The 27,191-nt window shown below is 34.1% G+C and overlaps 1 protein-coding gene across 2 annotated transcripts in view; it reads right to left on the bottom strand.

Annotated features, from left to right (window-relative positions):
* Positions 1-5,175: 5,175 nt before the first annotated feature.
* Positions 5,176-27,191, bottom strand: part of SLF1 (SMC5-SMC6 complex localization factor 1) — an 80,797-nt gene continuing 58,781 nt past the window's right edge. For both annotated transcript variants that reach the window (XM_021699292.1, XM_021699301.1), the window contains 6 exons: positions 13,698-13,843; positions 12,289-12,452; positions 11,390-11,523; positions 9,371-9,463; positions 8,776-8,958; positions 5,176-6,161 (listed from right to left, as the gene is read on the bottom strand). In XM_021699292.1, the coding sequence (XP_021554967.1) occupies positions 5,680-6,161; positions 8,776-8,958; positions 9,371-9,463; positions 11,390-11,523; positions 12,289-12,452; positions 13,698-13,843 (1,202 nt within the window). In that variant the 3' untranslated portion in view covers positions 5,176-5,679. The remainder of the gene's footprint in view (positions 6,162-8,775; positions 8,959-9,370; positions 9,464-11,389; positions 11,524-12,288; positions 12,453-13,697; positions 13,844-27,191) is intronic.

Below are 27,191 nucleotides of genomic sequence, written 5' to 3'. Positions count from 1 at the left end.
TATGTTAGAAGCATTACTTTAAAAAATAAATGAGTTACTGGCATTATAAATATAAATCATGTTACAGAGAAACTTAGAGAAGCAAAGAAAATATTCGAAACTCTATCATAAACACAACCACTATTAGCAACGTATTTGCTTATAATTCCCCTATGTGATTTTACTTGAAGTAACTTTTAATTACATCCTTTTTAAAAAAGAACTAAAATTAGTCAAGAAAAATGGCTCTGAGAAAACCAGCCTAACCACTTTTTATAAATGGCTCTCAACCTCTCCTTAAGCCCATTTCCTCCGATAACATGACTTTGTATGAACTTAAACGTAGTTTGAAAGGAAGAGTAAGGGAACTAAAGCCATGGGGAAGGAAACTAGATTTGCCTAACCTTTAGGAAAGGGCTGAATATGACTAGTCTAATAATCTATTTCTGATAATACCAGTAAAATAGGTATTTTTATTCTTCTTTTTGATGGAGTTTCAACTAAAAGAACCTCCCATAAAACAATTGTATCAACCCTTTGGTTTATTGAACATTATTCAAAATTTTCAAAGATAGTTTAATTTATTCCTGAGAGTAGAAAATCTGCCTATATGCTTTTTGTCTGATTTTTATACCTTCATTAACTTTTCAATCAGTTAATTACCTTCTTGATTTTTTAAACCTAATGACTCCTAACCACTCTCCCCCTCATCCCTTTGCCCAGTTTTATAACTCACTTTTATAATTCTGCTTGTAAGGTTTCATGAAAAGCTCTTTAAAATGCGTATTTTAATTTTACTGAGTATTACTTATTGCTCTGTAATTTCATCTCTATGTAGTAAAAAAAAAAGAAACAATGCAAAACAGAAATGCATCTTTGGGATGAAGTCAGATACCAAAGATACATATTCGTTAAAACAAAAACAAAAAACTATTATAAATCAAACCATTCTGGTCATTAGAAAAATTTATCAGTGTCATGACATAAACCATTGCTGACCTAACCTTTAAGTTGAGAAGTACTGACAACAAACTAAGTTCTTTTTATCTGTCACCACTTTAAGATTAATGATTTTTTCAACATGACTATTTATGTCATTTTGAGGACAGAAAAATGGAGAATCATTGGAAATTTTAGTTCATCTACTATTAAGATAAATGATAGCATAATAGGTGTAAATTCAAAGCTGGATTCCATATTTTCTGTTCAGTGCAATTTATCTGCTGGAATTGCTAAGCAAATTTTTAAAAAAACTTCCTTTCTTCAGTAGAACTAAATCCTATGTTCCAAAGAGTAGTTAGCCATTCTCTATTAATATTTAACACCCATTATGCATAAATGTTCATTTGCTCCAATTCAGATGCTTTTGAGAGGAAGATTATATTTACCAAATCTGGGTTTACTATTCTAAACTATTTGGGGGCAATAAAACAATTGGTGGAAATGTTTGTTTTAATTCTAATTGGAGATGGCTAATTGTAAATGCTTGAATACGGAACTTTTATTTTTTGGTCTATGTTAAGGGCATTATTACATATTATAAATTACATATATAAACAATATTATATACTTGTTTTATTAGAAGTATTGTTTTTATAACAACTGGTAACTGCTGGTTACTTTGCTGATTTAATACTATTGGATCTTAATTCAGCAAGGAGTTTAAAAACCCAGAAAAGTTCACTATATTTGTTTGTAAAAAGAAATACATATTCAACAGTACAAAGACAGTATTATAAAAAAAAATCACTTCTATTACTGAGTTATAGTTTTTTTTAAACCTATAGTTTAAGTGTATTCATAACAAAAACTACATATCTACAGTTATAAAAAGGCCTATAGTAATGAGTTCAAATATGTAAGATATTGGGAAATATTAGTATATTAAAAATATAAATTATCATTTTGCTTATAACACAAAGTACTCCCAAATAGCAGACTCCCCTAAAAGTGAGTCACTTGGATTTGTGATTGGAAAATGTTAAGAAGCCTCTTTTTCAAGTAAATCTACTTGACCCTCTAACAATTCACATAAATTCATGTTTATGTCTTTGTTGCTTGAGGCTTTCATAAACTGGAAAGCACTATTTGAAGACTAGTGTTTACTTAAGAGGAAAAAACTTTTAAAAAAAATCTAGTGATCAATGATGTTAAAATTATCTTTTGTTTCATCTGAAAAGGTCTTCTTTTTATAAAATTTGCAAACCTTGAAAGATATATGCTTTGGAACCAAGCAAAAACAATACCACAACCCCTTCTCATTGATTTAGTCCAATAATTTCTAATTCTGTATCAGAGCAAATAATTGTCAGAGTATATCCTCCTACCACAATTCATTTCAACTTACAAGGTGAATTTTTTGATAACATAATTTGATTTACAAGAAAGAGTTAACTATTCCATGTTTCCATGGAACTGATGTCTGCAGTTTTGACAACACCAGGCACAGCCTAATTCCAATAATGCCATTGCTGACCTTTCTAACTCAATCCACATTTGTTATAAAAACAATTATCATTCAGAACTTTGCGAGCTCCACGTCAGCAGGAGGTGCGACTGGCCTGGAAGTTACGTGATAAATGCCTGAGGGAAAGAGTGCCTCATGTCACTCAAAGATGACCCCTTCCTACTGCTTCAGGAGCAACAGTGACAGGCTCTCATCAAGTTCATAACTTAACTGAAAGGTGTGTAAAGGCATATGGATTGCACATTCCAGCAATAGTGTTTTCATGTGATGGTATTCATTTAACTTTCTGTAACAGCATAGACAAAAATGGCAAATGTTTCCTGGCATTTAGATAAAGTATCCTAGTATTAATGCATTTGTATTTACCTGGGAATGCGTCTTAGTTCGTGAAGACTGCAAAAGCACACCCCACATTCTACTCTCTCTAAAACATAATTGCTAAAATCATAATGATCGAAGGGTTAAACTATTAGATCTATGTAATATTCACATTTAAAAACTAAAATAGAAAACCAATTATTACTGTAAACTTTAGAAACACACAAAACTGAAATTTTTTTCAACAGCCTACAAAGAGGGCAATAAAAGTAACAATATTTCAATCTAATTTACCTTCCTAGACTATAAACTTTTATTGTAGTCAGCCCATTAAGCAATACCACCTGGAACATAGTAGGTGTTCAAGAAACAATAAAAACACTGATTTCGCATTTGATTTATACAAGGATGAATGTTTTCCTGGTCATCTTGGAATTAAGGAAACGACAGAAAGTGTATATAAATGGACCACTTTTTTCTGCATTGCGAAATTAATAACAAGCTAGAAAACTCTAACTTTGAAAAGACCCTTCCTAAGGAGCTGCCAGTAAACATTCTAAAATCTTTTCTATTCCAAATATTTCTACAGATTACATATGGGGAAAGCTGCATCTTAACAGCTCAGAAATCTTATTCCAGCCTTTATTTACATTTGTAATAAAGGCCTTGATAGGCTTTTTTTTTTTTTTTTACACAAGTCTATTGAATTACAGATATGAAATCTAGCAAAGTACATGAAAGAATAGCATAACTCAGCCTTGCCTTCAGTTGCTGGAACTCTGAGCCATTTACAACTAAAAGCCAGGACTTGAAAAGCCTATGAATTTTATTAATTAATATTTCTATTTCCTCTACCTCTAAGATCAATCTGAAGCAATTATTATATTTTCTAAAATAAAGTTTAAGCAATAATATTAGAAAAAAAGGTTCTCATTGAAGGTTTAAATTTCATATACATTTGTTTAAATTCATGTACATATATTGGTATTGTTAACTAGGACACAGAAAACAGTAATCTGTTTGCCAAGTGGTACTTCTGAATAAGTGCAAAACTACAATGACACCTTATTAAAATAGGCAGAGACCTCAATGGCATTTTTTAGTGTTAATACTTCATATCATCATGAGTTGTAGAAGTTGGCAGAAAGAACAGTTATGAAACATTAATTCTAATTGCAACTAGATGAATATTTCTTAAGAACATTTAATTTAAAAAACTACTTTTCTTAGCAGTGCAAAACCCTAACTCATGATGTTGGTTATTTTATTAATTTAGAATTATTACCAACTTGAGCAATTACTATCTTGCTTAAATAATTTGTTATAACTAAAAAGAGAAGGTAAGAATTAGAAAAGAAGCAACATTTATTAAGTGCCGTATAAGGTGATAGGCTAAGAATTCTATCATAACACAGATAATACCTGGTGTTACTTTCATTTGACAAGTAAGAAAGCAATAGCTCAGAAACAAACCTGCCTTATAATTTAGTTAATAAGAAATTAGACATAAGCATGCCTGTTAGATGTCAAAATATGTTTTTAGGTTTATATTAGTTGCACAAGTAAACATTATTCCCGATGCCCTCACAAGTGAAGTAAAGTGGCTATTCTTCGGAATGAAAATGTTCTTATTCATCATGTTGGGAAACACTTTACTAAATCTGAGCATTTTAATATTCCTTAGATAGTCTCTGCTACGTCATGGTTTCTCTGACACTCTGGCAGATTAAGTATACATTAACGAGACTTTTAGGTTTTGACATTTGAAGGCTAACAAGAAACAACTAATATTTCTTAAAGTATGTGTAAAAAATTACTGATTTAAAAATATAAGTAAAAAAAAACACCTTGATTTTTATTCAGAGCTGATTTACTAATGTAGCAGTTTTCAGTTTAGATTATAAACCGAGTAATAAAACACTCAGAATTTGTATCTCGTTAAAAGATCTATTTCTAAGATAAAACTAAAGTGTGCTTCTTTAGCAGATTAATTCCTTGAGATCATCACTTTAGTTACATAAAAGCTAAATGGAAGTTTTAATGTTTCTTTTCCAGCTGTACCACAACGTAACTTATTCCCACTAGGAAAGCAACTCCAATTTCAAAAGTGGTTATTATCCACACCCTTTCTTTTAGTTTTACTATAAATTGCTGTTAGGAAAAAACTGCAAATTGAAGCGTAAATTCATACTACACATTAAGATTTTAGATAATCTCAAATCTATTACTTAGTTACCACTTATAATCTTAATATTTGGCAAAACTTACTATGCAGCAGTATGTTGTCACTTACAGAACAGTGGTTACATGGAGTAGAAATAAACTTTGTACATGAACTGTTAAAGTAGATCAAGGGATCAAACTGTCAAACTTGGCACATTCACTGCATTTAAAAACCAAGAGAATATTATTATTGTAAATTTTAGAGATGTTTATTTTACAAACACACAAAACTAAAATGAGTATTTTAGTCCAACAGCCTACGGAGAATAAACAGGGAGCTACATGCTTATAAGTGCACATTTGCATGAATATCCTTGCCATGATTTTAAGACCTTAAATCCCTGGAAGAGAGGATAGAACATTTTGATTTCAAAAAATATTTAAATTAAAATGTTTTACATGTACAATATAAATAAATATCACTTTCAGATCAGGAAATAATAAAGATTAATGAAAGCAGTATATACCAATGAAACTCTTTTTACTTTTGAGTCAAATTCTACAACATGGAAAAAGAAGCCTACATTACAGGGTTGCAGAAGTTTCTTTAAGTGCTTTTGAAATTTAGCAAAACTGCAAATTCTGTCAATAAATAAATCAAATTAATATTTGTTAATAAGCTATGAAGTCCATACGAAATGACAAAGTAAGCTAAGTATGTTTAGAAAGTTGACTCATATTTTTTGGTATCATCATGACAACTCTGTGACTGAACGGCACATCATTTCCAATGTCACCAATAAGGCCTCAGTGTGCACTCCAGGACACACTTTTAAATTCTCAGGCAATTCCTTAAGAATATTTGGGAGCGTCTGCAATGTCTTTATATTTCTGGCATAAAGATCCAATAACCAGTCAGTATGAGCACTGGTAGTTTCTTTATAATTCTTACAAGCCACAAGCAGCTCATTTAGATGAGTTAACCCTTTGAAAGCTAAGAGAAACTCTGAAGATAAATCAAAAATTGAACAAAAATTTAGCAACATCCTACTAAGTAAAAATGAGCCAAATTCAAGTTGCTGGTGGTAAAAATGTTTCTCTGCTTGGGCATGAAAGTTCTCCACTGTATCTTCTATTTTTGTAATAGCAAATAGTTCTTCCTTGATTTGAGATGATACCACATAATCCAAGGGCAATTCTCCCTTAGAGTTCCTCTGCTGTAAAAGCACTGGGCCTGTGAAAAAGAAAATGCACAACATCAAAACATTTTTCTTTTGGCAGCTTAACAGTTGTTTTCTCTATTTCCCCAAAGCATCCAGGTCTCCGATTACGATCATATTTCATAATAATTCATGTTGACAAAATTAACTGGCCATACATACTGACTGCCTAATAAAGGTACATTAAAAAAACCCAGAATTCTAGTCAACGCCTAATTAGGTTTGCCTAAAAACACATGCCTTAGTTCAATAAAAAAATACATAATTACAAATTTTAAAAAGCATATAAAACTTTATAAATTGTCAGGTTGAAATAAGAATTTCAGTGTTCCCAGAAGATATTTACGAAATATGTTCTTCTTCAATCTGTGTAACAGTCTTAAAGGGATCTTATAATTTCACCAAGGAGAAAGAAGTACTACTTCCTTCCATTGCTAACAGGTGATTGCAACAGACTATAAACAGACTATAAAACCATGCACAGACATAGATCACATTTTCATTTACCTTTGCTTATGTTCAATTTTTAGTATACGTAACTGATTTACAAAAATTAAATGTTAACTGCTCTGAGTCAAAAGTCAGATTTCATCTTTCTGTCCTAGCTAAACCTATATATCTACTTACCAAACATTGAAGAGTTTATCCCCTAGGTAGTAAAGGATAATATGGGAGGGGTAAAACAACAATGACTCAGTATTTGGTCACATAGCACTGAGTACTTTGTACCCCTCTGTCTGTCAAGTCCTGTCATTATTTATCCACTCTGCCATAAAAATGTTATAAGAGATATACGGTTTTAGTACTAGAAGACATAATCAGAAGATCCTACATACAACATAAGAACATACTGTCAGAGAACACAGTGTAGCTGCAAAAATTCCTAATGATGAATCTGATGAAACATATGTAATAGCCTAGTTTATAAAATGTGTTTAATATAAAAGATCAACCACTGATAATATATAATTTAATTTTATGGAAAAAATAAAATTCTAAATCAAAATTAGGTCTCTTTTCATAATATAATGAAAAAATTGCACCAAGTAACTCCTCTTATTAAAAAAAAAAAAAAAAAAAAACCCCAAATTATGGACAAGATACCAAAAGTAAACAAAGGTTTTAGAGACATAAATAAACTTCTGAAATTACTTCTTTCAAGACTGAGTAACACACAGAGAAGAGATGATGTAGTTACTTTAATGATGGTGTTAAACCATTTGGTAGGTCCAAACTCAGAATACAACTAAGGCAAAGCTTAATCTGTACAATTGCCAAAGGACCTCAGTAAATTCAACTACAAGTAGGTTTCTTCTCTTATGACAATGAACTCATACATGTACCATTCTTCAACAAGAGCCCTGGAAAAATTCACTTTGGTCAGTATAATTCCATTCTCTTTCTAAAGAGTTGGACTTATTACAGTAATGGCTCTTACACTGCTTAGATCATTTGAAGCAGGGCCAAATACTGACTTCGAATGTCACATACATGATTGAGTAGAAAAATAAAACAGAGGAGACAGAACATTATAGTTTAGTAAACATATAATACTAAAAAAGGTGGAAGAACTGAAAAATTTATTGATTATGAAATGGTGTCAGTAAAACAGACACACTAAGGCCTTTAGGGGGCAGGAGAAGACTATAAATAACCAAAATGCCTAAGCTACCAAGCTATACAACCTTTCACATATGTATATACGTGGGGGGAGGGGGGAAGATCTAAAGAAAATATGCATTTTATTTTCATGCAGAATGAAATAGCTTTAATTACAGGAGAAAATAATTTTACATTTCCAGTTAAAATCAGCACAAATAAAAGTAACAGGAAATTTACACAAAATTTTATTTCTGCATTATAAACTAGTCATCACTTTTCCTTTGTTTCTCTTTTAAAACACAAATCAGTTATCAGCAAAATTTAACATAAAATTTATATTATTCAGTTCACATGTAAGAAGAATGTCACTGAAGAGGGGAGTGGGGGTGCTTTCTGAAATGCAGAGATCAAAAATCAGAAAAAAGCAGCAGATAAATATTAAGCTCAAGTTATCTCCATCACAAAACCCCTGCACAACAGTTACCACCATTTGAAAAAAATCTTCCCACTGTAACTTAATTGACTGCAAAATGTGAATGAAGAAAAGATATTCTAGGCTATCTTTCTTTTTGTAGTCTGTAAAGAAATGACTCATTAAAAAAAAAAGATTAATCGAGTTAACAGTTATACACAAGAAATGAAACAGGAATGGAAAACCCAAGTAACCACAATGGAACACTTAAATTCATTTATTAATAAGCTTTCAGAAATGGCTGGTTCACAAAGACATTACACACTTTAAGTAAAAGAATATTTAAAACACACTCAATTCAAAATACACTCTCATACACAAATCTAAACAGGCTTTATAATTAATAAAAATAAATAAATATTTACATGTTATGAAAAGGTATCCCTATTAAATAAAAGGTGCTTTTGTTCTCGGAGACCTTTTATTTTTTTTCATTAATATGAAATAAAGGCATTTTTCCTTGCAGACCTTAAACATAACATGCTATCTACCTCTAAGGGAATTCATCAAAAAAGGATAATTTATCAAAACCCGTTTAGCATAAATGCACTCACCCCCATGCTGTAGTAGCAGCCTGCCAATTTCTACATGTCCATTTGACAGTGCATCATGCAAAGGAGTCACCCCGTCCACTTGAGTGAGCAGATCTACCTCTGGACAACGTTGCAAAATTTCCTGGACACACACTGTGTTGCCATAGTTACAGGCTTCATGCAAAGGCGTCCAGCCAGCATTGTCTAAATTAGAAATCAAGGCAAGTTTTAAAACAGCAAAAGTAGGTCTTTTGGTAGTAAAGTATTGATAATCTGCTTCCTTTATCAGTGTGACTTTTAGGTGCTTCATTCATATAGAAATATCATGTTTTGATAAAAATGCCTAAGGTGTAGTCATATTTCTAACTGTAAGAAAAATAAATTAAAACAATTTAAAAATAATGATTTTGAGATCTATCAAAATATGGAGAAAAAATGTGGCTGTGCTATTAGTTATAAATTAATATATGATGAATTTCTTGGTTTTGCAACTGGTAATATTTTGAAGATATGTTAGGTAAATATACTTAAATGATTTTTCTTAATGTTGACATAACACTATTTAATACCACAAACATTAAGACACTGGATCAGACTACAAAAATATAGAACTTACCTTTAACATTGATGTCTATTCCTGGCAAAGAGAGAAGAAGAATCAATTTCTCCACTTGGTTATTTATGCAAGCTCTATGGAGGGCTGTTTCTCCTGCCATAAAAAATTAATAGATTATTCCAGAGAAGACAAGATATCAACTAAAGAAAATAATCAAAGGGCATGAACTAGAAGATCTGGCCCCATGCCAGAAAATTATTTACTGAGTTTTCCTTTTGACTGGTTTAAACATCTCTCACATTAAAAAAAAAAAAAAAAAAAAAAAAAAGAGGGGGGAGGGATACCCACCAATCCATAGAGCTTCTGTTCTATCAGCAATTCAGCAATGAAATTCTACTGCAAAAGGTTTAATACAGGCATTGTCTCCCTCTAGTTCAAGGTTTAAAGCTTCAATCCCGCTATAAAAGCCCCAAATGATCAGAGAACACCAAAAATACTGGGTTTTGCAGCAATAAAAGTTTAGAGTGCAATTGCCCTCTCTTAAATTTATTCATGAACCTACGTTAAATGTATGGCTCTTTTTTATACAGCATTTATAGCTTAATTCAAATGAATGTTTCTGGCTAAGCACGAGTGCCTCTACACACTCAAGTATAATTCAGAACTTCAAATCCATTAACAGATGGTTTGCTGCTTCTCAATAGGCTGTCTGGCTTGGCTACAGCAGCACAGAGAAGGAGAAATGGGGGAATCTTAATATAAACACACACACACACACACACACACACACACACACACACACACGGAAAAAAAAAAACAAAAAATTCTAGTACCATTTAAAGCTGAATAAGAGTGACAAATGAAATGGTAAAGTTTTTTCTAGGAGGGATGCAATTAGTGCTTGCTGGCTATATCCATCTCTGTTGTAACCAAGATTAATAAGATGTAAGTGATAATTTGATGTAAAGGGAATTAAAAAAACTTTTAATAAGCAGTTGCTTAGAAAACAAATGAAATACTGAATCAAACCCTTTCTTGCTATAAAATACTAAGTAACACATTTTTACAGTGCTCAATTTTATAGATTATCTCTGTAACTTCTACCAAAACATTTCTTTTACATGCAAGGAAAAGCTTTTGAAGTTTTTTCTCCACTATTTCTCAGTTCTCTTCCTCCCTCCCAGTTCCCTCTGCCATTCAGACTAAAGTCATTCATATTCATTTTACTTTGACACAATAAACAAAGAAAAAGGACATTGTATAGTTAATACCAGAGTTCTACTTTAATACATTTTTCACATTTTGAGCTAAATGGGCAGCTATTTTGAATTCATCAAATGCAATTATGAACTTTTATCATGTTGAGAGATTATAAGAGCTTCACTCTTACTGTTTACATTGGTGTCCTAATAATTTTTGTATTAAAAGCACAATACAGCTCATTAGCAAGAGACTCAGCAATTTCCATTGGTCAGGTATAGACTTGTGGAAGGTAACATATTTGTGAGTTAAGAGGTCACTAAGTAAAAGAGGTGCCGAAGTGAATTATTACTGCACTATTCTTGTTACTCCATCCTTTAGGTACTTAGGTTCCAGTATAGTTAGAACCAAAAGCCAAACACATTTCATAGTCTGGGCTCAATGCCTGGGAGAAAAGAGTCCATATGCTTAACACAGCTATGTAACATAGCCTACTCCTCATTCTTTGTTCACAAAATGTCTAGGACTGAAAGAGATGAAGACTGAATTATACTTTCAAATCAAAAGACTCTAATCCCAAGCTGCACAGGTTGAGGTGGAATAGAAAAGTAAGGCGGGCAAGTCTGGAATGAGCTCAATATGAGCTAATATCTGAAGAGGAGGGGGAGAAAGAATGGGGAGGAAATATTCTATTATACTGAATATTAAACAATCACTTTCTCTGCATACATGACAGTTCAAAAAAAAAATGCTATCTAAGAAGGTATTTTCTGGACCTAGTCAAGTTCAAGGATTCATTGGGGCCAGTGTGTAAAACTTGCAAATACCGACTACAATCAAGAAGTTCCTAGCATAAATTAACTTAGCTACTTGGAATACCTTTTAGATTAGTCTTGTGAAAATTCATCTTTGTAACTAAAGAGGGGCAATTCTCCTTGGAACATGATAATTCTCCTTCTGACTTCTTTTTCAATCTTTTTAACGATGAGGAACATTTAGCAAGGTTCAGCTCTCTGAAAATAAAGTAAGAAAAAAATGAAAGCTTGTTTTTCATGAAGGCATGGCAGTGTACATTACATAGTGAGTACTTTTTAAAATCTAGCCTCCTGTTCATTTAAACCCCCTATTCATTCAAATCTTTACTGCTTGTTTTTTATATTTATTCCAAATGCGCAGAAACAAATTTTTATGCATTTTTATTAACCTTGTACCCCCAACTGCCCACTGAAAAGTTTATGAATATGGAATGTCATGTAGAGGAAGAGCCCAAGTAAACTACATTTGGCAAAGAGAAAAAAGCAAAATGCTAAGATTCAAATGCAGGCTCCTGCTCCCCATTCTTATTTTCATATTCTGATCCGATTCTTCCTAAAAACATTTTAAGGTTTTCTGAATTTTTTACAGCATACTTTTAGAAAAGGTTTCGCATGTGGGGGAAGCTACTGTAACAATTCAGAGTATCTTACATGCCTATGGATTCTGAAATCCAATCTTTATTATATACAAATAGTAATTTTAAACAGGCAAAACGACTATGAAAGAATTTGAAAAACAGTTGTATTTTTTGGAATGCACTTGATCTTAACCCAGAGAAAACATGTACCTTGAATTAAAGCAATAATGTTGATCATATGTATTGTTTTATACATCTCAAACTCAGTTTTCTGCTATGCAGTATAATTCAGACAACAATAGAGGTAAGTATAAAGTTTAAGGAATATGTCCAAAAAGGGGCTATCTTAAAAAAAAAAAAAAGGTGATCCATAAGCATCACTTACGGTAACTCTGGCAGCCCTTCAACTTGTTTCTGTTTCGCACCATTCAGCATTAATAAGGCTCTCTGAGATTCAAGGCAAGGCCGCTGTCCTATTTTCTTTGCTATCTGCATCTTTCCAGTCCCGTGCACACCAGTCTTCCCCAAAGCTGGCAAATAGGAATATACCTGTTGCAAAATAGTATTATATTGCTTTCTCAACTACAAAGACCTGGAAAGCAGTCAAAAGAAATTACTGATTCATTTCACCATTACATTTAGTTATATTTTCTTGGTTTTATCACTATGGTTGCTATCCTTTCTCATTTGAACATGCTAAAATAATAAGAAAGCGTCTAGTTCCAGGTCATTAACATAACAGACACAAAAAGAAAAATGTCTTCTTGAAAATAATTATTTTTTCAAATTCACTTTTGATACTCTTTTAGCAAAGTTCTCATTTGGATTAGTCTAATGCCCAACTTGTTATGGTTCATTTGCATATTTTAAATATCTGTGGTTTATGTACAACCAGTATTTTGTCATTTCCATTTTGGTAATGCCTTCCTTTGACAGAAAAAAAGTCTGGAATAAGTGGAGTAAGAAGAGCAAAAGTCGTTAAGGACAAGGATTGCTGCAAAACAATATTTGCCCAATCCAACCAATAAACAAGCATATTTCTCATTTGTTGAGGAAACTGCTGAAGACAGTAGATACTAATTAAAGATAACCAAGATAAAACCGGAAAACCTTGAATCAAATGCAGCTTACACATGTGTATATATAAGATAAAAAATAATAACCTTTGGCATCATCTACAAATTTTGCTTTTTAAATACCATTAAATACTACATAAAAATTTTTTGGATCTAGCGAACCATGAGAGACGATGGACTCTGAGAAACAAACAGGGTTCTAGAGGGGAGGGGGGTGGGAGGATGGGTTAGCCTGGTGGTGGGTATTGAGGAGGGCACATTCTGCATGGAGCACTGGGTGTTATGCACAAACAATGAATCATGGAACACTTCATCTAAAACTAATGATGTAATGTATGGGGATTAACATAAGAATAAAAAAAAATAAAAAATAAAAAAAACAAAAAACTAAAAAAAAAAATTTTTTGGATCTAGATCTTTTCAAAATAATTATGTGCTATGGCAAATGATTAGGAAACAAAAGTTTCTGTATTATTTTTCTGTTATCAATCCTTAATTACTCTCAAATAAGTAATTAAAATTTCTATCACTAATTACACTTCATTTTTGAGGTTGAAAAATACCCACTCTTACATAGATTTGAAAGATTACATAGATTTATATAAATTTGAAAGATTTAAGGTTAACAAGCTCTGTCCAATTATTAGAAATAACAAACATCTTAAAGTTGAATTTATGATTTCACTTCTTGGCGATGAGAAGAATAGAGTGGTCTTACCATTTTCTGAAGAGAGAGTGGCTCAGAAGAAACACTGATGGAACTCTGTAAACACAACTTTTTAAAGACTGCCTCTGCAACAAACATTTGAAGCCAGGAAGAGGAAAAGGAACAAATGAAAATCTCTAATTCCTGTGAAGAAAAGTCTGTACAAAACAAAAGAAGTAAATATAGTTACTGCTATACCCTATAAAAGTTCTGTCTATAGAATATTTTCTGCATAGGTTTTATTCATTCAAATGATGATTCCTACACCAGTAAGATTCATCCACATAATTTTAAACCCCCCAAAACGGTTAATATTCTTATTCCTTGCCTTTCAAAAAAAAAAAGATTTTTATGGCACATATTCTCACATTTGAAACAATCATTTCTTTTTATTATTTTAAATAAAAATCTTGAAATTAGATAATACATACATGAATAGAGAGATAATATATGAATAGATAGGTATGGGATTTTTATCACTATATTTTCTAATTCATGTTAAAGATCTTTTCCCATAATGGGGTTGTGCCTTTAGTGAACCAGTACTTGTTTTTTTTTTAATGGACACATATGTTATTTAATTTGAGTTGAGAGGAAGAAAGAAATTAGACCCCTTCCCCTGACAACATCCATGAAACCTATTACTGTAGAGGAGGAATAAATGTAAAGAAAAGGAAAATTTAAGACAAGAGAATGTATAAGGACTTCCTTAGAAGTTTGTACCTACTCTACTACAGGAAGTGGGGGGAGGGAACTGTAATTTTAAATAACAAAACTGAAAAAACACCAAGAGCCTCAAATCTCTTCTTCCGAAAACCTCAAGTTCTCCAATAACATGGAGATGCATAAATATACAAAAGAACTGAAAGTAATGAAAAACTGGAATGACTATTTGCCACCTAAAATAATCTATTCAACATTATGAATTCTCCATTGATACTCTCTGCATAAGTAACAGAATGGATGATAAAGTGGAATATAAAGAATAAATAAGACCAATCAACAAGACACTATGGGAGCTAAAACTAAAACAGACAGGAGAAAAAAGTTGTGATATTATACAACACAGCAGATTCACTACTGTAGGGGAGAAAAATTTTTTCCTCTATCCTTCTAGGTTCTTTTGGCTGGTCTAGTAAATTGACATAAGACAGATTAACAGGAGAAAAATAAATTTAATTCCTTTCATACGGGAGCCTCATAGACATGAAAGGTTCAAAGACAGGTAACTGAGGTTTATACGCCATCCTGAGTTAAAGAGAATGGGGATGGAGGTCTGGGGCTTCAAAGGAAAGGAGGACAATTTTCAGGAAGATGGGAAAAGCAAATGTTTGGTAAACAAGTATTTGACATGCTATGCAGAGACAATGGAACACAGACAGGAATCTGAACAAACAGGCTCTGCCAAACTTGGACTTAGCTTACCACATCTATCTTATACACTTTGTAGTTATGGTGGTAGCTCTGGTGGTAGCTCTCTTCCTGGACAAGTCCCTCTATCTACATTCTTTTAGGCAGTTAAGGGAGTAATGAAAAGTTCTTCCTGAGTCTTTTGATTATTGATTGTCTTCAGCTCAAAATAACCCACATGCTAAAGTGGCACATTCTGGGGCAGTGTATTCTGCTCCCCTTCATTTCTGTCTTTGAAACTTCCCAAAAAGTTTCACATTCTAGAAGTTGAGTTGGTAGATTGCTCCACCTCACTGAACCAGTATCTTAGCCCTGAAAACTGGTCAGTTCAATTAGAAGAGTTGTGTCTCATTTCAGGAGGTAGTGATACTGGTGGGCTCCCAAAGTTAGGTGTACATTGTACAAAATATCAGGAATTTACTAAGATTATTTCTATGGAAGCAAAACAATAGCAAATGCTAATGGTTGGGGCAGACTATAATCTAAATCTCTAAGTTCCGAAGGCAGCCAGTCAAGATTTCTAGATGTCTGGCTCAAAACATCTTCAGATGTAATGAGAGCAGGCAGTGGCAATCTGAAAGATTTTCATGGTTTGCAGTTTCAATGTCTCTGGTGAGTTTTCTGAGTGGCCACACAGCAATAGGCATAAAGACAGTCCATGCATGAGCTGCTGTGGTAATTTCTCTAAAGTTTATATCAAGTTGTCCAGCTTTTGCTTGCACAGCTTCAGGAAGAGGGCAGTTTCAGTTCTCAGAGTTTCCAAGTCAGAAAGGTGGGAGAAAATTTAGAAGTGTCAGTTTGGACAGTTATAGCCAAATACTGGAGGAAGGAACTAGAAGAATTCAGGATCTAGTCCAGTTTACAGGCAGAAAACAAGACCTCAAAGACAATTAACAGCAACAGAATTTGATATCTATAAAAGTGTATTACTGAAACAATTTTTCTCTCTACAGTCCCCTCCATTTAATCAAATATAAACACAATAAGACTAAGTCATTTAAAAATTAAGTCTAGTTTCAGTAAACTCGGCCTGATTATTTACATAAGTGCAGCAAGAATAGTTCCTGATCATACAGGCTCTTCTAAATCTGCTTTGTTGGAACTTTTCATAAGGAATTTCAGATTGAACTTTCAGTTTTTATTTATTTTTTAAAAGTTTTGTGTATTTTTCTTTGTAATCTCTACACCCAATGTGGGGCTTGAACTCATGACCAAGATCAAGAGTCGCATGATCTTTCAACTGAACCAAACAGGCACCCCTCAGATTGAATTTTTAGAAGATCTTGAGACTAGGAAGCCAGGCCAAGGTCTTGCCATCAGACTTTGTCTGTTATATCTATAGATGTGTATAAATTCCTCTTTTCTTGAGGTCTCCAAAATATCCAGGTTTCTGAGCCTTCCAGGATACGACCTTGTTTACCTGGTAAGGCTGTTGGGAACCCTGAAAGCAAGGTACTAGGCTGTTTTTCCAAGGGGATTTAATGACTCCATGAAGTCAGCTTTAGTTCCTTAAAGCTGTCTGGTCATATCTGATTCTATGCATATTCTCAAATATGACATTCCAGCCAAAGTTTTGGCAACACAACCAATGTTTCCAATTGTGTCCTGTTACAAGGAGAACAGATTCTTATTGAACTTATGCAAATAGCTACACTACCATGAAAATAAGAATACTAAGAAGCTTCTGACTTCCAGAGAGATAAGGTAGGGAGAAAAAGTACGCATTTCATCTTTGTTTACAAAGGATAGTATATTTTACCAATTTATTGCAAAGTTTCCTTAAAAGTGGAAAAACATAACATTGACCCAGCAATGCTGCAAACAAAAAGTCATAAAAATAATCATCATCCTCATTAGTTCATTCAGTCCCCAAAATTAATTCTTGTTGATTTTAATCTTAAGTTTGCAGTTTTATGAAGCTATGTTTCTCCATCAGAGTTCTGCAAATTCTTACCCAGTTAAATGTTATGATCTTAAAATGATCAGAAACACATATTCTAGAGTATTTGTCACAGTCCTTTCCATGAATCTCTCTGATGATGAAATGTATTCGCAAAGGCAACAGAGAAGAACAATAATTCTCTGTAAATAACAGACTTAAAAATGGCTGTGGTTAAGGGTCTGTAAGAGTTTATTACAATGCAATTAAGAAAATTTGGTTATTTCTGTGGCATACATCTTAAGATTAAAGCTAGAATTACAAGTGATAACATACACCAGGACATATCAGATATCTCAGAATTTCCTATTATTTTTGGAACACTTACATACACCTACACAAATACAATATAAAGAAGGCTTAAGTATTGCTTCTTATTTGACAATGTTTCCCATGTGATTTAAACCTAATTAGTTTAGAATTGGCTCATTTGACAAGGAGAGAGAACATATCTTTTATAATATTCCAGACACCCTCTGCAAAATCCCAAATTTATTTCAAAGTCAAAAAAAGACTTCATTTAGAATTTGATTCTGGGGGGCGCCTGGGTGGCTCAGTCATTGAGCGTCTGCCTTCGGCTCAGGTCATGATCCCAGGGTGCTGGGATTGAGCCCCACATCGGGCTCCCTGCTCCGTGGGAAGCCTGCTTCTCCCTCTCTCACTCCCCTTGCTTGTGTTCTCTCTCTTGCTATCTCTGTCAAATAAATAAATCTTTTTAAAAAAAAAAATTTGATTTTGTGAAGTTTGTCAAGAATATCAAAAGATTTTACAACACTTGGTCAAACAGAATCATAAGCCACTGTGAAATAATTTCACGAAAGTGACAATTAAAACCTTTGCACTCAAATATAGAAATTTAGCTGGGAAAAAAACAAAAAAAACAAAACCTTAGCTCTTTTAAGAGGAGACTGTTTTCTTAAGTAATCAAAGAATTCACAAAGACAAAATAAGTAATTAGTTTGATAATACAGAGAATATTTTCTAGGCAGATTTAAAAGGTGAAGAAAAACCTTTCACATTATCAAAAGCAAATGGATCTTTCAAGAAAATTTTGTCCTTTTAGCAGATGAAAGAATACTTCCAGTTTTACTTAAACATAAGTACATTACTGATATCAAAGGTTATTTTTAAAAAACAATTATAATGAATTCATTTAATTTTAGCCAACTTGACCACACAAGGTAAAATTCTGTCTCTCCTTCACATTATGAAACAATCAAGATAAAACTGTTTTCCCCTTACCAAAAACACATCTCCATACCTCATACCTTCTCTTAGTCAAAAACTCAACTTATTTTCCTTGCATGCAGTTATTTCCCCTATTATTCCAGTAGTCTTAATTACATACATTAATCAAAATTCTTAAAAACCCTCAGAAAATTTAATTTCTAGTGAAAATGAGGAAGTAGACAATTGTGCTATTATCAACAAATTTTGAATACATTTTAAAATCTCTAGAAGTCTATTATTCCTCATAGTAAACTTGCCAAAGAGACAAAAGACAAGTTTACTAACACACCAAGTATCTTTAGTTCCTCTGTAAAAGGAAACCAGAAGTGGATAAACCTTTATATAGTAATTTATGTTTCACTATTTCATCAATTTAGAAATGATCTAGGTATTCAATGAATTTCTATCATTTAACTTGACTTAGCAAAACTCTAAGGGTTTAAGAAGTTACCAAAGAGATTTGGAAAGCTATTTAAGTACACATACCATAAAACATAATTATCGTAGAAAAAAAATTAACCTAAAAACTCTTACCCCACTTACATCTAACTAAATCACTTGCTCCCAACAATTATATTCAGATTACCCATGAAAACGTCGTAAGACATTAGACAAAGCCAGCCATCATCCCAACCTATTTTTCTTGCTCACAAGTTTTTCTGAGATAACATGAACTAATTTCACTAATAAACTTGGGTAGAGTAAAAGTTATATGTCTATATTATATTCAATGTTGGTAATTTTAAAGACATATTTATTTTAATTAAACCAATGAACTTAAACTAGCTTTAATACTCAATACTTTCCCAGATTATGTGGACCTAAAAGGCATTTGCATTAGCCTGATGTATTTCTGAGAATTTTAAGATTATTTAATCCATTTATACGGACTGTTTGTTTTTAAGCCAATTAAATAGAGTTCTTTTTATAATTTTACCAGTACTATCCAGAGGTAGAATATTATACATCTACCCTACACACACACACACACACACACACACACACCTGCAAACAGCCCTCACAGCTTTTGTTTTAAAATTTTAGTCATGAGATGGGTATGATAATGCAAAATTTATAAAAGAGCAGTTGGATCCAAATTTTGTTTTGACAGTTGGAATAAGTTAAATTCACCTGCTCAGATGGCTAAAGCTCTTCAGTATTTATGGAGATGACATTTAAAATTTTTTTATTAGCTTTAATTCTAAATAGTTCCTTTGTTTACTTCTTCAGATAAAAAAACTTCTCCCTAAAGTTTGCACTTCAAAGAATGGATGTTAGGTCTTAGAGTATGTGGCTGTAGAAAATCTACATCACAAATGCACCTAGTATCCAAGTTTTCTCCAAAATGGAGCTTTTGGGGCATATTTGCCTATGATTTATCAGAAATGTGGTGATTGCTATTTAAATTTTTCTTTCCTTTTCTTAAGTGTAGGACAATTCTATTTTCAATATCCCAATTTTTTACAATCTACCAGCATTTTAAGATTTATAGGGAAGATTTGGGGGATGGTAATTGTTTCTAGGGCTTCATTCCTGGTTTTGCAAAGATCTGTAAGATAAGGTCTTATATCATGGAAAAAATTTCCAACTAAGATAGAAACCTAAAGATTTCCATATCTAAAACTTCAGGGTTTAGTGCAATATACCTTTGTAACGTTTCTGTAATGTTTTAAAACACAAAGGCCTTCTTTCTGATTGCAGAATTCAATCTTGGCCCAATTCATCTTAGGGGAAAAAGCCTCTACTGTTGCTTCTGAGACCCTGAACATCAGCCTTTAGGCCGTCAGCTGATCATTTGTAGGCGGGTCTAAGAGATACTCTGGTCATCTGTTTCCTCAGAGAGGCGGATTTTTCCTCAGGGATCCATCTGGCTTGTCAGTTAACTGCAGCACAACTATGGGTGGGGAGAATACTCTTTTGCAGCTAATCAAGGTCCCCCCTAGTGGGGTTGTGAATGGCCACCAATCTTTCTGTTCTCTAAATTTGGTAAGTCTTCTGAAAGTAGAGATAAGAGGGCTTTATCATGTAAAAGATTTGCTGGTGTTCATGGGTCATGAATTTTTTGCAGTGGGGGTCCAGTACACACACATCCTCAAGGGACACTGTATAGGAAGGCCGGAACCTAGCAGGGGCTGATTACAGAATCCTGTGAAGTAGGAGGAATTTTAAGAAATAGCAGATGGAGGCCGACTGCCCATTACAGGTGCTTCTGTTTAAATTTACTTCCTAGCCTTCAGGATTTACACTAGTAACCAATACACTCTGGGCTTGCAGATGAGGCTAGAAAGCTCTAAGTAAATCTTTCAGCAAAAGGAAATACAAGTAGCTAGCTGGGTGTTTGAGGAATTTTGGGGAGAAGACAGGGAAATTTGGGAAGTTAAGGGAATTTGCTGAGGAGATGGGGCTGGAATTTAAGATAGGGAATTTATATGGGATGTGGACTTTAATTTTTATTCTAATTTCTCTTCTTTAATCTTGTTAAGGGTGTCCTTAAGGCTAGCTATTATATTCCTGTGGGTCCCTCTTTTTAAATCTGGTCTTTCCAGAAGCACTAATAAGACAACTGTTTAAGACAGAGCTCTCTAAAATTTTTCCTTTTATATATAACCAATTATATATTTTTATACTATAAAGTTGTCTGGCCATTGACATGAGGGATCTTATACTAATTGTAATAACAACTCAAACCAGTAAGCCTTTTTATGGAAAGACCCAGAGGCACCTTTCCATGTTAGAATCAATCTTTACCATAGACCCAAGAGACAGGGTACAGAAGATGCAGCCCCTATGATCCAAGAAGATCATTCAAAGAGTCTACAGAAGTTGTTACAGTAAAAATGGTATTGTGAAAATAGTGTCTCTGGTCACAGACATGTTAATCTGTGACAGTGTGCAGACACTACTGGAATGGGACTTTTCTAGCAGTAACAACATAGGATGAGATGACTAAGGCCTCTTATGGACTGGGACCTCTCACGATAAACTCCCCTCACAGCTTGCACAGTCAGACAAAGGGAGTGCTGCTTATGACTTCATGTCTCAGAACTCCAGTCTACTCAACTGGCCGCCAATCGGCATGCTGGTATGTGCACCTTCCAGCTGATAGAAACGATGGAAAAATATTCCCAGTGGTCATAAAGCCAAGCTCTCAAGACACAGAACAAGACAAACGTAAAACCTCATCTAGTTTCTCTTATATGTACACTAACTGAGCCTCAGGTCTCTCAGAGCCAGAGTAATACTTAATAGGGATGTTCGTTTTGGGGGATTGTGAGTTTCTTTCTTTTTTTTTTTTTTTTTTTACAAAGTATCTCGTGGCACAGAAATCGTCTTGAGGTTGGTGGGTGACCTAGTGTCTATCTAACCTGCTCTAGGACCAACTTATCCTAATATGGAAGTCACTGAGTTAGGTGGTGGGCACTCTAATAGCCTTTAAATGCTCGACCCGTGCACCCCAATTTTGCAGGTTTGGCTTCCAAAAGCCTTTACCTTATGTGCATGTTGACCCACAACAAAGTCTGTCTAAACATAAACCTGTTTGATGAGAACCATGAACTTACCAGTCTGTGAGGCCACTGGCTCAAAAAAGTAGGTTTATGGGGCTTATGCTTGTGTTATACCCTATGGTTTTCCTCCTTGTGACAAACAACATAAGAGAGACAAAGAAAAACAGTGACTGTCTCTGGGAGGAAAATGATCAATAAAAACCAAGACTACTCATAACAAACCTTTAACAGAGTCACTATATGCAAGGAACTAGTTTCACAAATATTTCCTCCTGCTAATTCAAATTTAGAAAAGCAAAAAGAGGACTCTCACCATTCTTGCTTCCACCGGGCCATGTAGGAAGAGATCTGGGACACTGACATGGTAAGAAGTCTTACTTTCTGCTGGCTTTCTGTCAGTGGTCCCAGGATCTCTCAGTGAGAGCAGCCCCAGAGAGAGCAGTAAAATTACTCTCTATGTGGTCAACTGTAGGGGAGGAAAAATTTTCCCTCAACCGTTCTGGATTCTTTTGGCTGCTCTATTAATTAAATTGACATAAGAAAGATTAACAGAAAAATAACAAATTTAATTCCTTTCATACAGGAGCCTCACACAGACAGAAGAGGTTCAAAGACACAATATACACAAGTATAAAACTTGACCTCTATAGTCAGGCGCTGAGTTTCTTTAGGCTGAAAGGACACCAGACAACCAATTTAAGTCCTTCCATGTTCAAATGCCTTACCAAAAGGCTAAGGGATGGTATCCTTGCAGTCCTTGATTGTTTGATTTGTTCAATTGGGGGAGGGGGGTTAAGAGAGGGGGAGGTGAAAAAGAATGGACTAAGTGGGTGGAGAATTTTACTCCAGGGAACATTTGGCAATGTTTGATTGTCACAACTAGGGTGGGAGGTGTTATTGGCATCCAGTGGTCAAAAGCCTTGGATGCTACTAAATGCCCTACAATTCACAGTTCACAGGAAAGTCCCCAACAATAAAGAATTATCCAGCCCAAAATATAAAAAGTGCCTAGGCTAAGCCTGAAACTCTGCCTTGCCTAAATAGACCTGAAGTTCTTGCCTTAAGGCACACTGCCATATGGGCAAATGGCTCCAGTCAGATGTTAAGTAGATCCACCTAGCCCCACACAAAGAGGAGATTGCGAATTTAAATAATCCTTTCCCAAACTGCAATTTATAAGAACTGGACAATAGAAAGGAGTTATTTATAACCTTTTGTTACGACTGACTACTCACAGCCTACTAGAGTATAAGTATTATAGAAACTGTGCAAGCAGTAAACTGAAGAATGATCATCAGAAGATTTTAATCAACTTGACATGTTACATTTTATAAACTTAAGGTGTACAGCCTATCACTTTGATACATTTATATATTATAATGTGACTGCCATCGAAGTAACATTTATTATATAACATCCTTATAGTATAATATTATCTGTATTTATTATACTGTGTATTAGATCTCTATGGCTTATTTACTACTCGTTTCAAGTTTGTACCCTTAAATACAATCAATCTTATCCCCCCACTTCCCATCCTATACTAACCATCATTTTGATGTGGAGAACAAAGGCAAAATAAATGTGTAAGAAAAATAAATTAAATTTCCTTTGTAGCCCATTGACTAGTAGTTGAGACAGGCAGAGTGACCTTCCTCTACCACTCAACTGCCTCAATGTTAATACTTTGCTGGAGGCAAAAGGCAACCTTAGCTAGACATTAGCCCAACTTCCAGGATCCTGTAAGTCTTCTTTAACATACAAAAATCCCTTTGGAAACTTCCTTTATCTCTGCCCCCCCCCCACCCCAGATATATGTTAGCAATCATCCTCCAAACATATGGCCCACTGACAAACATCTGAAGGGTCTTGTGACTAAAGTTTTACTAATGGCCTTTTCCTATAAACAGCTAGCCCCTCAAGGTCCTAAAAAACTTGCTTCCAAATTCCTTAGAGACTTACACACCATCCTTAACCCCCTTCCCAACTTAAAAGTATATAATCAGTCACTCCTCATAACCCCAGTGCAGCTCTTTCTGCCCACGGGTACTGTCCCTGTGCTTAAAAAGAAACATCTTTTTGCACCAAAGACGTCTCAAGAATTCTTTCTTGACCATTCACTCCAGGACCCCAACATCATACCACATCAATTTTACTTTTTTTTTTTTTTACAGGTTTGATTTTAAAGATTCCACATGTAAGTAATATCACACAGTACTTGTCTTTCTCTGTGTGACTTATCTCACTTAGCATAATACACTCATGGTCCATCCATGTTGTTTCAAATGGCAGAATATCCTCCTTTGTCATGGCTGAATAATATTCCAATGTATATGTACACCACATCTTTTTTATCCATTCATCCAATGATAGGCATTTGGGTTTTTTCGTATCTTGGCTAGTGTGAATAATGCTGTGACAATGGGTGTGCATAACCCTCATCAAAATGCTGTTTTTACTTCCTTTGGGTATGAACCCAAAGATGGTACTGCTGAATTGTATGGTAGATCAATTTTAATTTTTTGAGGAACCTCCACATTATTGTTCATAATATTTGGACTATCCTATATTCCCACTAACAGTGCATAAAGGTCCCCCCCTCAGCCCCCCCGCTTTTTTAAAAACACAACCTTGTCAGCTCTTGTCTCGTCTTCTTGATGATATCCATTCTAACTGGTGAGGTTATCTCACTGTCGTTTTGATTTGCATCTCCCTGATGATTAGTGATCCTGAGCATCTTTTCACGTGCCTGTTGGCCATTTTGATGTCCTCTTTGGAAAAATGTCTCTTTAGTTCTTCTGCCCAAATTTTAATAGACTGTTTATCTGCTATTAAGTTTTGTTAGTTCTTTATATCTTTTGAATATTAACCCCTCATCTGATACATGGTTTACAAAAATTTTCTTCTATTCTGCAAGAATTCTTTTGAATATAAAATCTCTAGTTACACATTTAAAAAAAAAAGTCTATCATCACAGCATTTACTACAATCTCTTAACACATCACCTCTAAGCAGAGGCAAAAACAAAACAGAAATAACTTGCACTGTACAGTTCAAAAGAAATGACCAAATGAAGTTATTCATCCAGAAAGACCATTTGATAGCTTTTAAAAAAATAGAAAACACTAACTATAGTGGATCCACATATTATCAGGTAACACATTTAAAGGGAATAATAAATAACAGATGAACAATAGAACACAAGAAACTAAGCCACGGGACTGTAAGACCTTTAAGGGCAGGATCATTTTTGTATTCCTCACAGGTTATAGGTCACTGACTTGCAGAGAAGAAACACTTAGTATTTGAAAGATAAATGAACAAATGAGTAATTGGCAGAGAGCAATAACCCTAAAAAGCTAAGCCCAGATCATCTTTTAAAAAAAATTTAGCACATCATGCCACTCCTTTATTAAAATGGCTTCTAACTCCTCAACTCTTCCTCTGCCTTTATTCACTCTTCTCCTTGCATCTTGCCAGCAGCCAGCTACCATAAGATTTCAAACAGGTCCCGCTTTTTCCTGTCTCAGTTTTGGTAAATGTTGTGTTTTCTAATGGGAGATGCCTTTCCTGACTCTGCCAAACTCCTACTTACCCTTTAGGTACTGCTTTCCTCGACTACCTGATATGAAGTGTAAATTCACTCATCTCAACACCTAGTTTTTCTTGTTTGAAGCACTTAGCATTTTTAAATGATGTATTTACATTAATCTAATTGTAGTCTGTTTCTCCCACCAAAAACTCCAAAAAATTAAGAACCATGTTTTGTCCCCCCTGCCCCACTTCCACTATACATGGCATTTAGATCAATGCCTGATAGAGTGGCAATAAAAATCTGCTGAATAAATGAAAAGAATAGGAACATTTTGATGAGATACTTAGTAAAATCATGAAAACATATTGATGGAAGAGGCCTGAAGCATGCAGAGGGATTATAATAGAGATTTAAAAAATAAAAGTGAATAAAGGTTTGGAAAAAAATAGTGATGTAGCCTAAGAAGGGCAAAGGAAGCTTTATTAAAGTTCTCTAAAGATATCAAAAGTATTATTGTAGATTGTGATGACATGTTTTCTTCCCACTAAGAACAGGAGAAACAAGTTAAAAATCAGGAAACAATGTCTTGCTGTCTATCTTTATAAATAAAGTTTCCTGGAACACAGCCATTCCATTTATATATTGTGTATGGCTTCTCTTCCTACAACTGCAGAGCTGAGGACAGACTGTGAGCTTGTAGAGCCAACAATACTTACTATGTGGTACCACATACAAAAAAATTTGCCAACCCCTAGTTCTAGCCAATTTACCAGGAATTTCAATTAGGCATTAAAAAAAAAAAGAAAAGAAAAAACAAAACAAAACCCTTTTGGATCACTTGATCTTAAAAAACAGAAAAGGAGATAAGGAAACTTTCTGTTCAAAGTGTTCAGAAATAAAAGAAAATGGCATCTATGTGGGTCGATGGACAGGAGATCTGATGGAAAGGATAAAGGATTTTACTTACCTACTGAAAGATCTTTACTTATCTACTGAACTAACAACAGTTTTACTAAACTAAAATTAATAGATTTGAATCTGAGTAGCATCACAATATGAATTTTATACTTTTGCACTAAGAAAAACAAAAATGTACTGTTGGCTATAAATGAGAAAGATGGACCATTATCTTCAACTGGATGTCATATAACAGCCAAACTATAACATTTTTATTAGTGACTTAGGAAAAGCAAAAAATAGTAACTGAACTAAAGAATAATACAAAGAGGGGAGCCTGGGTGGCTCAGTGGATTAAGTGACTGACTCTTGGTTTCAGCTCAGGTCCTGATCTCAGGGTTGTGGGATTGAGCCCTATGTTAGGCTACCCATCTAGTGCAGAGTCTGCTTGGGACTCTCTCTTCCTCTCAAATAAATAAATAAATCTTAAAAAAAAAAAAAAAAAAAGAATGCCAAAAAAAAGTAAAAAAAAAAAAAGGGGGGGGTGGGGATGGCAGGGGTAGCGATAGAGAAAAAGAAATGGTTCTTCAACAAAGTATCAACATGCTGACAAAAAGGACATTATTAGAACACCTGGTTCCCTTGTGCAGATAAAAGTATTATGCTACAAAGTCCATAATAAACACTTTAATTTTACATATTAGCTATAGAAAAGCTACTGCTCTCTTAAAGACAAACTGTTCACCTGATTACTGTCTCTTGACAAAGGTAAAAAATCAAGACATACTAACAACAAAAAATTAGGAAGATAGTATTTTAGAAATAAATTTTTTTTTTAAAGATTTTATTTATTTATTTGAGAGAGAGAGTGAGAGAGAGAAAGAGCACAAGAGGGGGGAGCGGGAGAGGGAGAAGCAGACTCCCTGCCGAGCAGGGAGCCCGATGCGGGACTCGATCCAGGGACTCCAGGATCATGACCTGAGCCGAAG

This window comes from Neomonachus schauinslandi, chromosome 7, assembly GCF_002201575.2.
Source record: "Neomonachus schauinslandi chromosome 7, ASM220157v2, whole genome shotgun sequence".
Taxonomy (NCBI): Eukaryota; Metazoa; Chordata; class Mammalia; order Carnivora; family Phocidae; genus Neomonachus; species Neomonachus schauinslandi.
This window is presented reverse-complemented; position numbering and strand designations above follow the sequence as displayed.